The sequence below is a fragment of the Larimichthys crocea genome, chromosome XII, assembly GCF_000972845.2.
Source record: "Larimichthys crocea isolate SSNF chromosome XII, L_crocea_2.0, whole genome shotgun sequence".
In the NCBI taxonomy this organism is placed as follows: domain Eukaryota; kingdom Metazoa; phylum Chordata; class Actinopteri; family Sciaenidae; genus Larimichthys; species Larimichthys crocea.
The window spans coordinates 9,553,157-9,565,649 of record NC_040022.1 but is presented as its reverse complement, the minus strand read 5'-3'; the positions used below and the strand labels follow the sequence as shown (position 1 = coordinate 9,565,649).

The window sequence follows — 12,493 nt, the reverse complement described above, 5'->3', positions numbered from 1 at the left end:
GTACTCATCTGTCAGAAAGAGGCTAATTTGGTAACACTTTATTGAAAAGTACATTGCAAATTGAAACATTTTCAAATTTGTCAAGAAATTGCAACACAGCAGCTCAGCTCAGTACATATTAGTCATTATTTATTGAGTCACTAACAGATTCACTGACTGGCCTCTAATCAGTGTGTAAAGACTTTGTTTTTATTATACAGATACACTGGCTCAATACTGTACATTCAGTTCAGTAAATATTAGGTTTCATTCTCACATCTCCATAATGTAACTATGAAGGTTTGATCATCATGGAAACTCGTTTGAGAGAGTAGGACCCTCCATGGAACTCTGCCCAGTAGACCCCATCCTGGTAGCGGCTGCGATAGTGTCCACCCCGATACCACACACCATTCAGATTGGAATGGGCACACATGTGGTACCACCAGCCTCCTTTCTGGTAGTGAGCGCAGTTACCTGGTGACACAAGAGAAGAATGGGCTGATTAACAGAAGAGGTCTAAACAACAAAAGAGAGCTGACTAACAGGACCATGGGGAGAGCAGACCTGTGTAACTGTCTTTGTCTCGATCCAGGGTGGTGAAGGCCTTGTTGTTGTGCCACGAGAGGGAGTCTCCTGCATTTCCGTGGTATTGTCCTAACCGTAGTCTGTACCAATCACTCTCTGGTTCCAGGTGGAAGCTGTCGTACTCAGCAAACACCTGCCGGCCCTGCCAGTCCTCCAGAGCCACACGCAGCTTGTATTGGGCTTGTTTAGTCATCCAGTATAGGTGTTCCAGGCCGAGCCAATACTCTCCATCCAAGTTCCCAAAGCCTTGCTGTATACACAAACACACTAATTTAATCTGAGGTATTCATTTTGTGTTGTTCATTTGCATGAATTACTTTGTTTTTTTTGGCCACATTAGTGGCAAGAGTTTGTTCACCACTTTGATCCACACCCAAGTTAAGCATTTTAACAGCATAACAAGGAAGTGCAGATTAAAAATGTGTACTTTTAGCTAATGCTGGCATCACAGTGCTGGCTGCACACACTCAGTCTTGTTAACTCCAGTGTATTTTGCAGAATTACAGGTTTTTGCGGAATCACCTTATACTGCTCCCATGTCCTGAAGAAGTTGACTGACCCATCTTGTCTCCTCTGGATGACCGTCCACCCTCCCTGAGCCAGACTCTGCTCACACCAGGCCTGCAGGAGGCGGTTGGTGCTCTGTGGGCGGAGCAGGTAGATCCCACTGGTGGTCTCACCTGACTCCAGCACATGCTGGCAGTCCCGCCACGGCCCTGAGATGGAATCAAAATATATTCAGCCAGATATATGTTGTAATATTCTAGAAAATCTTTAGTTTTGAATAGTCATTGCTGCTTCAGTTTTTGAGATGCTCCTTTACTGCTAATAATACCATCATGGCCACTAGCTCTAAGATGGAGTTAATTAGTCTGGGTAGCTCTTGTAAATTGAGGTCAATCTGTAGTTTTTTATTTTCTCATAGTAAAACTTTACTACTTTACGTTACTGAGGCTTTATTTCTCATTGCTGTCACACAGACTTTAACTCACTAGTGGATCACAGATACATAACAACTCTATCTTATCTTTTTAGAACTGATATATTTTTATACAACACTTGTCTGGTGCCTCATGTCACATTGATAACAGTGACAGGATGTACATGAATCTGCGAGAAAATGCATACATGGGGGACAATCTATCCCACACACAGTGATAACGTTTTCCTAATGGTCTTCCCCGACAAGCATGTTCAGTCTAACACTCATATTCATGCAAATAAGATGTTGCAATGCACATCTTGACTTCCACTTTCATCAGGCCTTATAGGAAGTGATGATTCACACGGTGGAGTCACTTGACGTTTTGAAAGCACTGCACTGCCCAAAACTTCTACTTTGTCATTTCCGACTTTCCACTTGTGCAACTACACAGTCATTTAAAGCCCCAGCTAGTGCAGTGGTTCATATGTGTAGTTCATAAGTCTTCTCTGTTCTGATAAGAACTGCTAGCTGTTTCTGACATTGTTTAGGCATTCCCAGAGAGATAGGGCTCCTACCAGCAGGTCACTGACTCCTTCTGCTTCTGCTTATCTAAGCAGCTAAATAACTCTGACAGAAGATTGATGCATGTATACACACACAGGTTTGAGCTAGTCAAGTACCATTAAACACAAGACAAGCTCTACACTGACATACCTGGAGTCTTTGTGACAGGAAAACTAACAAAAGGAGGATCTGTAGGCGCGTTGGCTGTAGTGGTGGGGAGGGAATGAACTGTTTTTTCCTGCAGAGGAGCACTTTGGTCCCTTTGAACATCATTGGTCATTTCGTTGGCTTCAGAGCTGTAATTAGGATGCACATTAGACTGGCTTTTTGGTGGTTCAGTCGTCACCTGTCCAGATCAAAAACAAAAACAGCACACTGTTCTCAGTTCCTGTGGAAAAAAAAAACCTAAATTTGCAACATGCGGAGCACAGTTTGTTCCCTACCAGAGAGGACTGGGTGGAGTCCCTGCACTGGCACTGCTTCTCCAGACGAGCAATAAGCTGATTCTGGGAGCTCATCATGGAGGTGAGGGCTCCGTATTTCTTCTCTAGCTCTCTATAGTTACTGGACACCTGCAGTGTCTGAGAGAGTTTGATAATGATAGGATAGGAGGATAAGAAGGATAAGACATAGCTTTGCTGTAACATGAATCAAACATCAACAAGGACTACACCCCAAGACTCACCTGTGTTGTAGCATTTAGCAGGAGGTTCTCCACCCTTCGCTGCTCCAAAGCCTGGTCTTTCTTCTGTATGACTTCATGTAGCAGCTGGGCATAGAGCTGTGCAATACGAGAATTCATGCTGTTGCTCTCTTTGCGCAGGGCTCTTACCTCTATGGCAAGGGACCCCTCCTGTTCCAGTTGCCCCCTGAGCTTCTCCAGCTGTTCTTGCTGCCGTGTCAGCTCTGTCCGCAATGCTGCCACCTCCGAGTGGTTGGTAGTAGCAGACTGTGTGTTCAAACACAGCGCTCCTGTCAGTTTTTGCTGTGGAACAATGAAGGTATAGGAGCAACGGCCTCCTTTAGTATCTGAAGATCGCGATGAGCGTTTCTGTGTGTTGTCGCCATGAGCCCCGTCCTTACGTCCTGCAGCTTCTGGTATGTCCAGACAGAGTGTTAAGAAAAGAGTCAGACCTAGTGTCAGTGTCTTCTCCATGAATCTGTTAACCCTCTGAGGACACCTTGGTAGCAGAGGAGAGGACATGATTAGACACCACAGCAACAACATATAAATATAACTTTATCATCTTTAAATGAAAGTGAATCAATCAGATCATGTCTAATAGACCTTATATTCAACAAATCTCTGTGTCGTGTTGTGGCCCTTGACTATTCACCAGATGTTTTCTTGCAAAGTGAAAACACACACTTTTTCCCTAGCTGGAATTTATTAGCAGGTCAACATTGAAGAGACAACAGTCAACAACAGCCAGCCAGAATCAACACACCTCCATCTCACGGTCAACAGACGAGTTAGCTCCACATCCAACCACAACAGCCACGGTCAACACCATAAATATATCAAACCAAACAGGTCAATATTGACATCTGTCACAAAAAAATCTCATGTAAAACTTTCTCATTGAGCCTTATCACTGGTACCAACAGTATATGTCTCCACATCGAAGAAATTAAACGACTTTCTGACACAACTGATTACCAATATAACAAATGATTAATTTAGCCAAGTAGATGCCATAATCAGCCCAAGTGGGTTTTAGTTTACATTAAAGAGGATACTGACCTGACTTGAGACACTTTAAGTTCAGAAGGAGTGGAAGAAGTTTAGGACGTCTTTGTTCTGCTCCAGTGTGTAGCTGCAGCTCCCAGGATGCACAGATAAAGTCAAATAAAGACTAACGCATTTTAAAAATCACATGTTCAAGGATCTTGAAGAGCCACATAAATGAGCCACTTCTTCCAAACTAAAGCTCGTCTGCGTTCCTGCGTAAATGTTGAAGTGAAGAGAAAAAGTGGGTCACAAATAAATCTCGAGAAAAAACTGCGAGACTGCCTCTTCTTCTCCTGACGTCTCTGGAGAGACAACTAATTACAAACTATCCAAATGACGGCGCCTCCCAGTACTTGTTGTTTAACTGGGTGCTCAGTGCAGGAATCCTGGGATGTCTCCTCCCTGTGCTATCAACCTGCTGTGCTGCCTCTGACTGTATCCTATAAGAGGCTGAACGAGTGTGGTATTCAAACGCAGAGGCTTACACAAAGGCTGCAGCTAATGATTGTTTTCATCATCGGTTAATATGTTGATTATTTTCTAGATTCACTGATACTTCTTCACTGAAACGTCTTTAGTCTGATTCGTGTTCTTCTTTCTAGTGTGGGTTTGACATCAGGCTTAGATTTTAGGGACTAAAACTCTGCTGCGTCCTCTTGACAACAAAAGATTTACATGGTTTATCTTAAATCTGACTAAAGTATGGCATTGGCAGTGGTGAAATAAGTATTCATATAATATAAATAATAATAAGTAATACTTTTACAGGTCAAAAAAATCAAAAGATAATATTATTACTGATACATTAACATATAAGCAGAATTTAATCTCCTGGTTGAGGTGATGCTAATTTGAATGATTTTCTGTCCTCCTGGTTTTTAGTACTTCAATCAAACAAACAAACAAAAAAAAGAAATACTCAGGTAGAGTACATGTACTTCTAAATCAGCTTGTACTTTCCACCACTGGGCAAAGGAATTAAAATTTCTCTCTCCAAATGCAACAGTGTAGAAAGTATGACACTTAACCTCAGTTTGATCAGACAAATTTGTCATATAAATGTATAGAGAGATACATAATTATAAATGCTTGCATCTTTTAACACAGAGAGCAGACTGCAGATGCACTGCAATGTTTTTTAGTTGATATTTGATAACATCTAAACTTTTTTTTTGTTTGCTTTTTTGTTGCACTGATGGTCGCACCCAAAAACACATCCTGTTTGATGTGGGGACAAATTATCACATAACAAACTTTTGAACTTTAATACTTTTTTCTGTTGGCATATAAATCTGCAGTTAATCATAGTCTGTGGCTATCGGCGTTTCAGTCTGTAATCTGTAGTAATATTGTAAATGTATAATTAGTATCAACAACACATTTGTTTCATAGTTGGCCTGACATTGCAGAATCACAAAGTAGGTCAGTGTACAAGGTCATGGGTGGTAACACTTTAAGGTGTGGTTTGGTACGTCTACTTCTGAGAACTTTCTGTCATCCTTTGAGGAAGTACACTGCCTGAGCCGTGTGAATCTAGCCACTGCACCGAGTTGATTCTCTGAAGATGGAAATAGTTTTTTATACTCTGGCAAGGAAGTGTAGGTAAAACGTCATGTTATCTTTGTGGTTTCGGAAGCAACTTGCAGTATTGCTTTTTTTTTATACCCTTCTGTCCTCTCAAATAATAAATGTTCTGTGTTACCACTCTTGTATAAAGCTTTTACAGATAACTCTTTTCACCTCTTTTGAGCTGTAATTACATGTCTTGGTAGCTTTTGCACGTAACTTTCCCTGCATGTACATGCATTAATGTTTATTACATTTGCATGCAGTCATTTGATAACATCTGATGTGGTCATTAAAAACTGGGTGATGCATTAAATGTGGTGAGTTGAAAGATTTTTTTTTTCTTTTTTTTTTTTTGCACTGATGGTTACACCCAAATATCAAAAATACACTTATCTTCTAGAAAAATAAAAGATTTTCTTGGCTATGTTGACTTTATAAATCTAATTAAATCTAAAACTAATTAGCTTACACATTCTAACGTATTTATCAACAACGGGGAATTGTGGCTCACTGCAGAGGAGTTTCCTCATTGTGATGTTAAATGATGGAGGTTCTCTGGTTGTTATTAGTATTAGATTATCGTTATTATATGTCAGTAAGTTTTACCTGTCAGATGTTGTGCCCTGCAGTTGGGCATGAAGACACACCGGGGTGTAAGCACAATCAGGTGTGTTTGCTACCCTCTCGTGTCCACAATGCAGAACTGCAACAAAAGCATTTCTGTTAAACATATTTCAAAATAAAGGGCCACGCTGACAACTCCACATTCTTCAGGTGGAAATCACAAAAATATTAGACAGATTACGGTTCTTCCAGACAAAGGTATATTATCAGTGATCTTTTTTCATTCATTTTATTATGATATACTATACTATACTTTACCATGTGTAAATATTTTGTTTCCTTTTTCTTGTATTTATATGTGTATCATATATACTGCATGCAACGCATATCATTATTGTCAGGTCAACGAAGCAAACTTAAATTTCATGTGTTACTTAGTCTAAGGCGTCATAGTGTTTGATATCAAAGGGTATATTTTTGCTTCAGCTGCACCTCCACTGTGGTCACTCATAGGGTCAGCACACTCTACTAATATCGGTAATATTTCCAGTGGAAATGTGGAGTTGTGGTCTATAAATCTGGTCGCTACAAATAAAAAACAAAACAATAAATATGACTATTCCAGATCAGTTTCTTTCTGATTGCTTCACTTTGGGAACTTCCTTTTGGTGGCACTTACTAAGTACTAAGTATTATTATTATTACACTACATATTGTTACATGTTATTACATATTATCTTTAATATTAAGACACTAGATAACTCTAAAAACCCGACAGAGAACAATAAACCACTGACTGTGTGGTCATTCTGCGCAGTGTTGCAGTTCCTAGACATTTCCACTGGAGGGCGTCAAAACACGTCTGCGGTTCAATAGTTATTGCCGACCTGATGAGGTGCTGTTGTTTATATATAATATTATATTTACGCTAATTACCCAGATAAAAACATAGATAGGCATAGACTATGCACATAGATATATGTACGGTGTCTCACTGTAACCGCGACATAACCGAAAAGTAGTTTTTTTAACACGGCAAATCTTTCAAAATAAAAGCATGAGACGCTTCAGTGGTACCCACAGCTAGGAAACTTTCACAGGGGCAGCTAGTTTTTCAGATAATAGTTTTAGTATAATCTTTTTAAATTTTAGAATAGTGTCAGTTCTCTATTACAGTTATAATAAAGTTTTAATAAATACCACTGTTACCGTAGTTTGTAGGTTTTCAAGTTCACCGATAAATAATTCTTCATGCATTTCACTTTGCAAAATAATAATTGTTAGTCTGACTAATACAGTACTTTTTTTTTTTTATAGATACCAATAAAATGTTTTTTCAGTAGAGTGATTTGTATCTCAACCCTGGAGACAGTTCACAAATAAAGTTACGGATCGTCAGACTGATGCATAATCTTCAGTTTACCTGTGAACCTGGTTACATTAATTAACGAAGGCGCTTTAATATGTGCAGATCGCATAGAGACACAGACACGAGTTAACTGTTGCTAGGAACTATTGCCAGGCACGTGAGTAGCACGGGCACATTAGTGTGTGACACGCAGTGTTGGAGCCATGTGGAGGACGTCGTGTTGACGGTGCAGGCTGGTTAAACTCGTGTAGTTTGGATTTCACCGGCATAATGCCCACATTTTGTCCTGCCATCTTAAATATAGCGTAGGAACAATTATTGTGACGTTGTTGACAAAGTCCAGCTGCTGCACGTGTCGCTGAATAATGGGCAAGTCAAAGGTAAGGGACGGCCTGTGCTAGCGCTTAGCCTAAAGTTAGCCTGGTGCGAAGTTAAAACTCTTAATTTGTTCTGATAATGTGATTAATATTGAGACAGGAACTTGTAGTTTAACCGCAGCTGGTGGTGAATGTGTGGTGAAGGGAGCTGAGCTGGTGTGTTCAGTAAATTAGTTTTCAACCGTATGTCACACAGGAATCTGCCAGATGTAATATTCAAATAATTAATATGTGGCTGTCGTTGTTTTTAGACTAAAAACCAGAAGAAAGCCCGAACAACAGCCAACCATGTGGCCGAGGAGACGTACGGGGCCGTCCCCCACTCCTTCGTGTTTCATCGGGGTCAGATTGGGAAAAACGTGGGTCAGCTCATCCTGGACGTGCGGAGAGTCATGGAGCCTTTCACTGCAGAGTCTCTGAAGGTCCGTGTGTACACACTGAACTCTGGAGCAGCTTTCATCTGCATACATGTGTAGATATATGTTTTAACATTTGAATAAAACATGTTTTGTGTTTTTATTATGCTGTTTAACACTCACTTTGCACTTTTCTTTGTACCAGGTCAGGAAAAAGAACGTGCTGAAAGACTTTGTGGCTATTGCAGGACCACTGGGAGTGACGCACTTCATGATCTTCAGCAAGAGTCCAAGCAGTCTCAACATGGTAAGTTCAGATCGCACCGTAACCAAACGGTTCTTGCTATGTGTTCAGTCTGGAGTGCTGTTCGGCCAACAGCTACTTTTCTTGTGCTTGCAGAGACTTGCTCGACTTCCCAAAGGTCCCACGCTTCATTTCAGAGTGCTCAAGGTAAATATATGACCGTATGACTAAAAACTCTTGAATAATGTATAGATGGGGCTCAGATGATGACAGTTTAATATTTGACTGTTGGTGATGTTTTCAAAGTAAACGCACTGATGTGCCCATACTGCCATGAAGTCAATCATAACCATCTTTTTTTTTTTCATTTTTATAATGATTTCTGTTTTATTTTTTCAGTACTCTCTTGTCAAAGACGTGGTTTCATGTCTGAAGAAGCACAGGATGCACGAGCAGCAGTTCACACACCATCCTCTACTGATCCTTAACAACTTTGGATCTGACGGCATGCACGTCAAACTGATGGCCACCATGTTTCAAAACATGTTCCCTGCCATTAATGTGCATAAGGTCTGCTCGAGTAAATACTATTGTCACTTTGCTTGACTCAAGATTTAAAGCCTCGTTGGCATGATGACCGTATAGTCTTCTGAGATTACTTTGAAGATTTTTGAAAAGTAAACGCTTTCTGATTATCTTGAGTCATTTAAATTGAGTAAAAGTTTAATTAAGTTGTAGGAAAAAAATAGACAATGTTGTCATTGTTTTTCAGGTAAGCCTCAACAACATCAAAAGGTGTGTGCTGCTGAATTACAACCCAGAGTCCCAGGAAATTGAATTTCGACATTAGTAAGTAAAACATTTTGTCATAAACATTCAGTCATTGTTTTCTGTGTTTCTGTATTAGGCAGTTTTGCAAGGTATGTGAAAGTTGAACTGTGTTTTTGTCTTACAACACATCCCTGAAAACAATGTTGTGCTTGTTTGAGTGTTTCTTTTAAGCAGGTGTTCTTTCAAGATGTAATTTTCAGTTTTAAAAAATGATAGTTTGGCTCAGATGATGACAGCCTGTGACTTGACTGTTCAGTGATGTATGTTCAAAGTAAACGCACTGATGAGCCTCCACCCAGTAAGCGGATTTGTTTTGTATGTACTGATGTTTTTAAATGTCTCACTGACCCACATGAACATGTTCCCAACCTGCAGTAGCCTGAAGGTCGTCCCTGTGGGCATGAGCCGTGGAGTCAAGAAGCTGATGCAGGAGAGATTCCCCAACATGAGCAAGTTTGAGGATATCAGTGAGCTGCTGATGAAGTAAGGTTCTTGTGAAGGTACAATTCTTTTAGTCCTGAGGTCAAATAGCGCCTAGTTCTTAGGCAAGCTGTATCTGTAGTATTTGATGAACTATTTTATGCTTTCAGGGGGGCGAACCTTTCAGAAAGTGAAGCAGAACAAGACGGGGAGCACAACATCACTGAACTGCCACAGGTCTACTCTGGCCGAGGCAATATGGCTTCCCAACAAAGTGCTGTCCGTCTGACCGAGGTGAGTGTGCTGAGGGAGAATAACTTCTGAAAACACTATGACGATGCTTGGATGGCACCTGAACTTGTTGCACTGTTTTCAGATTGGCCCTCGCATGACTCTGCAGCTGACGAAGATACAAGAAGGCATGGGAGAGGGGAATGTCCTTTATCACAACATTAGTGAGTGCACACCCCCATTCATTTCTCTTTCTGCTTGATGTATTCTGGTGTACATGATGAGAAAATTTGGTATGAATTCTGTGATTTCTCTCCAAAAGTAAACGCTTACTGATACATCTAAGAAAGACTTTAAGAGTTTAATGTATCCCTGATGGTGATTGTTTGTTAATGGAATATTCTTATATACTATGTTTCTCAGTCTCCAAGACAGAAGAGGAAATACAGGAGATCCTGAACAGGAAGGAGGCCCAGCTAAAGGATAAAGAGAGTCGCCGGAAAAAGCAGGAGCATAATGTCGCTCTGAAGAAAGAAAAGCGAGAAGAGAACAAGTGAGTTTGCCTTGTAGAGAATTTGACCTTTCCGTTGTTTTAAATTTTACTCAAGTGTAAAAGTTTGTTTTTTACAACAGAGTTTTAGGGCCACATTTAAATTAAATTTAAAAATGGAATTAATTACGAGATTAAAGTCGTTAAAAAATATGGCGGCGAGAATTAATTACGAGATTAAAGTCGTTATAAAATATGGCGGCGAGAATTAATTACGAGAATAAAGTCGTAAATATTCTATCCTGTTGTTTTAGAGGAGGACAGTTGTTAAAATGAGGGCTGTGGAGCATTTCGTGGAATTGTACTTTAGCATATGTAGCAGCCAGATTGGTCATTTTCTCTGTTCGTGAGTGTTGTACACATTTGTGCCAGTAGGTGGCAGTATCTATTTAGGCCATTGTTTGAATCTATATAGGTATGTGGGTTATCAGCGCAGGGGCACACGCTGGAGAATCCAAACGGTTTTTGACCATGCCATGGCGTGTAACGCCGCAGGTCAGAATTGTGTGTTATTGTGAAAGTGAGTACTTTTGAGTCGGCTGTGTGTAGCCTAATAAACCTGCAACATATAATCAGTAATGCTTGGACATTGGCTGTGTTATGCATTTACACCGGCACGCGTACAAGCCCTTTAAACCACCAGCATGCGCGGATAGTGAAAAAGGGCCACTATAGCATAGGTTTCACAAACAAGAAGATACTTAATCTTTTGGCACATCGGCATCCCATAGTTACGATGTATTCGGAGTATTAGGGCCATATTTAATAATGACTTTAATCTCGTAATTAATTCTCACCATATTTAATAACGACTTTAATTTCGTAATTAATTCGAAAAAATTGTTTTAATTTAAATGTCGCCCTAATACTCCGTAGTTTTTTTGTCCATGTATAAAGAAGTTTTTCTGCCCCGTGACAGGAAAAAGAGCATTGAAGGTATTAAGAGGAAACACGCCGAGGCTGAAGAGGACAGTGAGGTGGAGGATCCTGGGATGCAGCAGGATGAGCCAGCAGCTGTTGAGTCTGATGACGAGGTGGAGTACTACAGACAGGCTGTAGGAGAGGAGCCAGATGAAGGTGAATATAACTAGTGTGCTATAAATAATTTGCTCCCAGTTCTTGATTTTACATGTAGTTGGTAACCAAAACCCTTTTTGTGTGCAGACATGTTCCCTAGTCTCAAAAAGAGGAAGGGCTCAGATAAGACTCACGGGCCTGCCAAGAAGAGGAAGATGACCTTTGATAAACCACCAAGAAAAGACAGAGATGGTAAATCACCAAAAAGAAATGGTCCAGGAGGACAGCAGCATAGAGACAACCCAGGAAAAGGATGGAAGAAATCAAGAGATGGGGAGAAACCATTTGGAAAGAAAATGAGGCCTGGAGGAAAGACATTTGGAGCAAAGAAAGGCGGTGATGGTGAGAGGAAATTTGGTGGGAGGAAGAAATTTGAAGGGAACAAAACATTTGGTGGACAGAAAAATAAGGACAAATCATTCAAATCTAAAGGTCCGAAAGCCAGGCCAGGCTTTAAGAAGAAAGGTGCAGGAGCAAAGCAGGGCTTTAAACAGAGGAAGGGAAAAGGCTAAACTCTGCCTCTTCTGTCTGGACTTGGACATGGAATGTGTTCTTTTGCTGGAGCATCAGATGGCATCAAGCACCAATGTGCCATCAATGCTTCCACCTAGAAAGTCTGTGCGAGTGAGTGATGGCTGATTGCTAAAAAAAAATAAAATCAGCTATGGGATGGAAGAGAAAAAAGTGCTTTTTTTCATACTGTGTTGATGAATATTGAATATGTACTTGTTCAATAAATTGTTTAAAAATGATCATTAAGTGAATGATTTTATTGTCTGTGCAGCCTGATCCACTGAACTACTTTACTGTAAGACATTTTGTTTTGTAACAGGACCACAAATAGGCCTAGTGCCTTTTTATAATTCAGCTTTATAACTCCCAAATACTTATAATTATGTTAATCAACTTTGTCATTGTTTGCTGGGCCGTCTTTGTTGGGAAAGATAGCCAGCCTCTTACACTTTTAGTCACAGTATTTCATGGTATGACTGAGAAGCAGTGAGAAGTGATATCTCAAATCTTGTTACTAAAGTAACATGGTTATGAGATAAATATAAACCAATATTGCGATATCTATATATAGTTACTTATTTCCTGAGATGTAAGAGGTGATAAA

The 12,493-nt window shown here is 40.2% G+C and overlaps 2 protein-coding genes across 2 annotated transcripts; one reads left to right on the top strand and one right to left on the bottom strand.

Annotated features, from left to right (window-relative positions):
* Positions 1-23: 23 nt before the first annotated feature.
* Positions 24-4,152, bottom strand: angptl6 (angiopoietin-like 6). The gene is made up of 7 exons (XM_010730345.3): positions 3,801-4,152; positions 2,742-3,237; positions 2,500-2,637; positions 2,207-2,402; positions 1,090-1,283; positions 547-817; positions 24-456 (listed from the first exon to the last, which is right to left on the bottom strand). The coding sequence occupies exons 2-7, from the start codon at positions 3,210-3,212 to the stop codon at positions 272-274; spliced, it is 1,455 nt and encodes a 484-aa protein (XP_010728647.1). The 5' UTR covers positions 3,213-3,237; positions 3,801-4,152; the 3' UTR covers positions 24-271.
* A 3,321-nt stretch (positions 4,153-7,473) lies between these two features.
* ppan (peter pan homolog) lies at positions 7,474-12,029 on the top strand. Its single transcript, XM_010730344.3, has 12 exons — positions 7,474-7,670; positions 7,919-8,089; positions 8,229-8,330; positions 8,424-8,474; positions 8,667-8,837; positions 9,040-9,116; positions 9,474-9,581; positions 9,689-9,812; positions 9,895-9,973; positions 10,173-10,302; positions 11,219-11,376; positions 11,464-12,029. The coding sequence occupies exons 1-12, from the start codon at positions 7,656-7,658 to the stop codon at positions 11,886-11,888; spliced, it is 1,611 nt and encodes a 536-aa protein (XP_010728646.2). The 5' UTR covers positions 7,474-7,655; the 3' UTR covers positions 11,889-12,029.
* Positions 12,030-12,493: the final 464 nt, after the last annotated feature.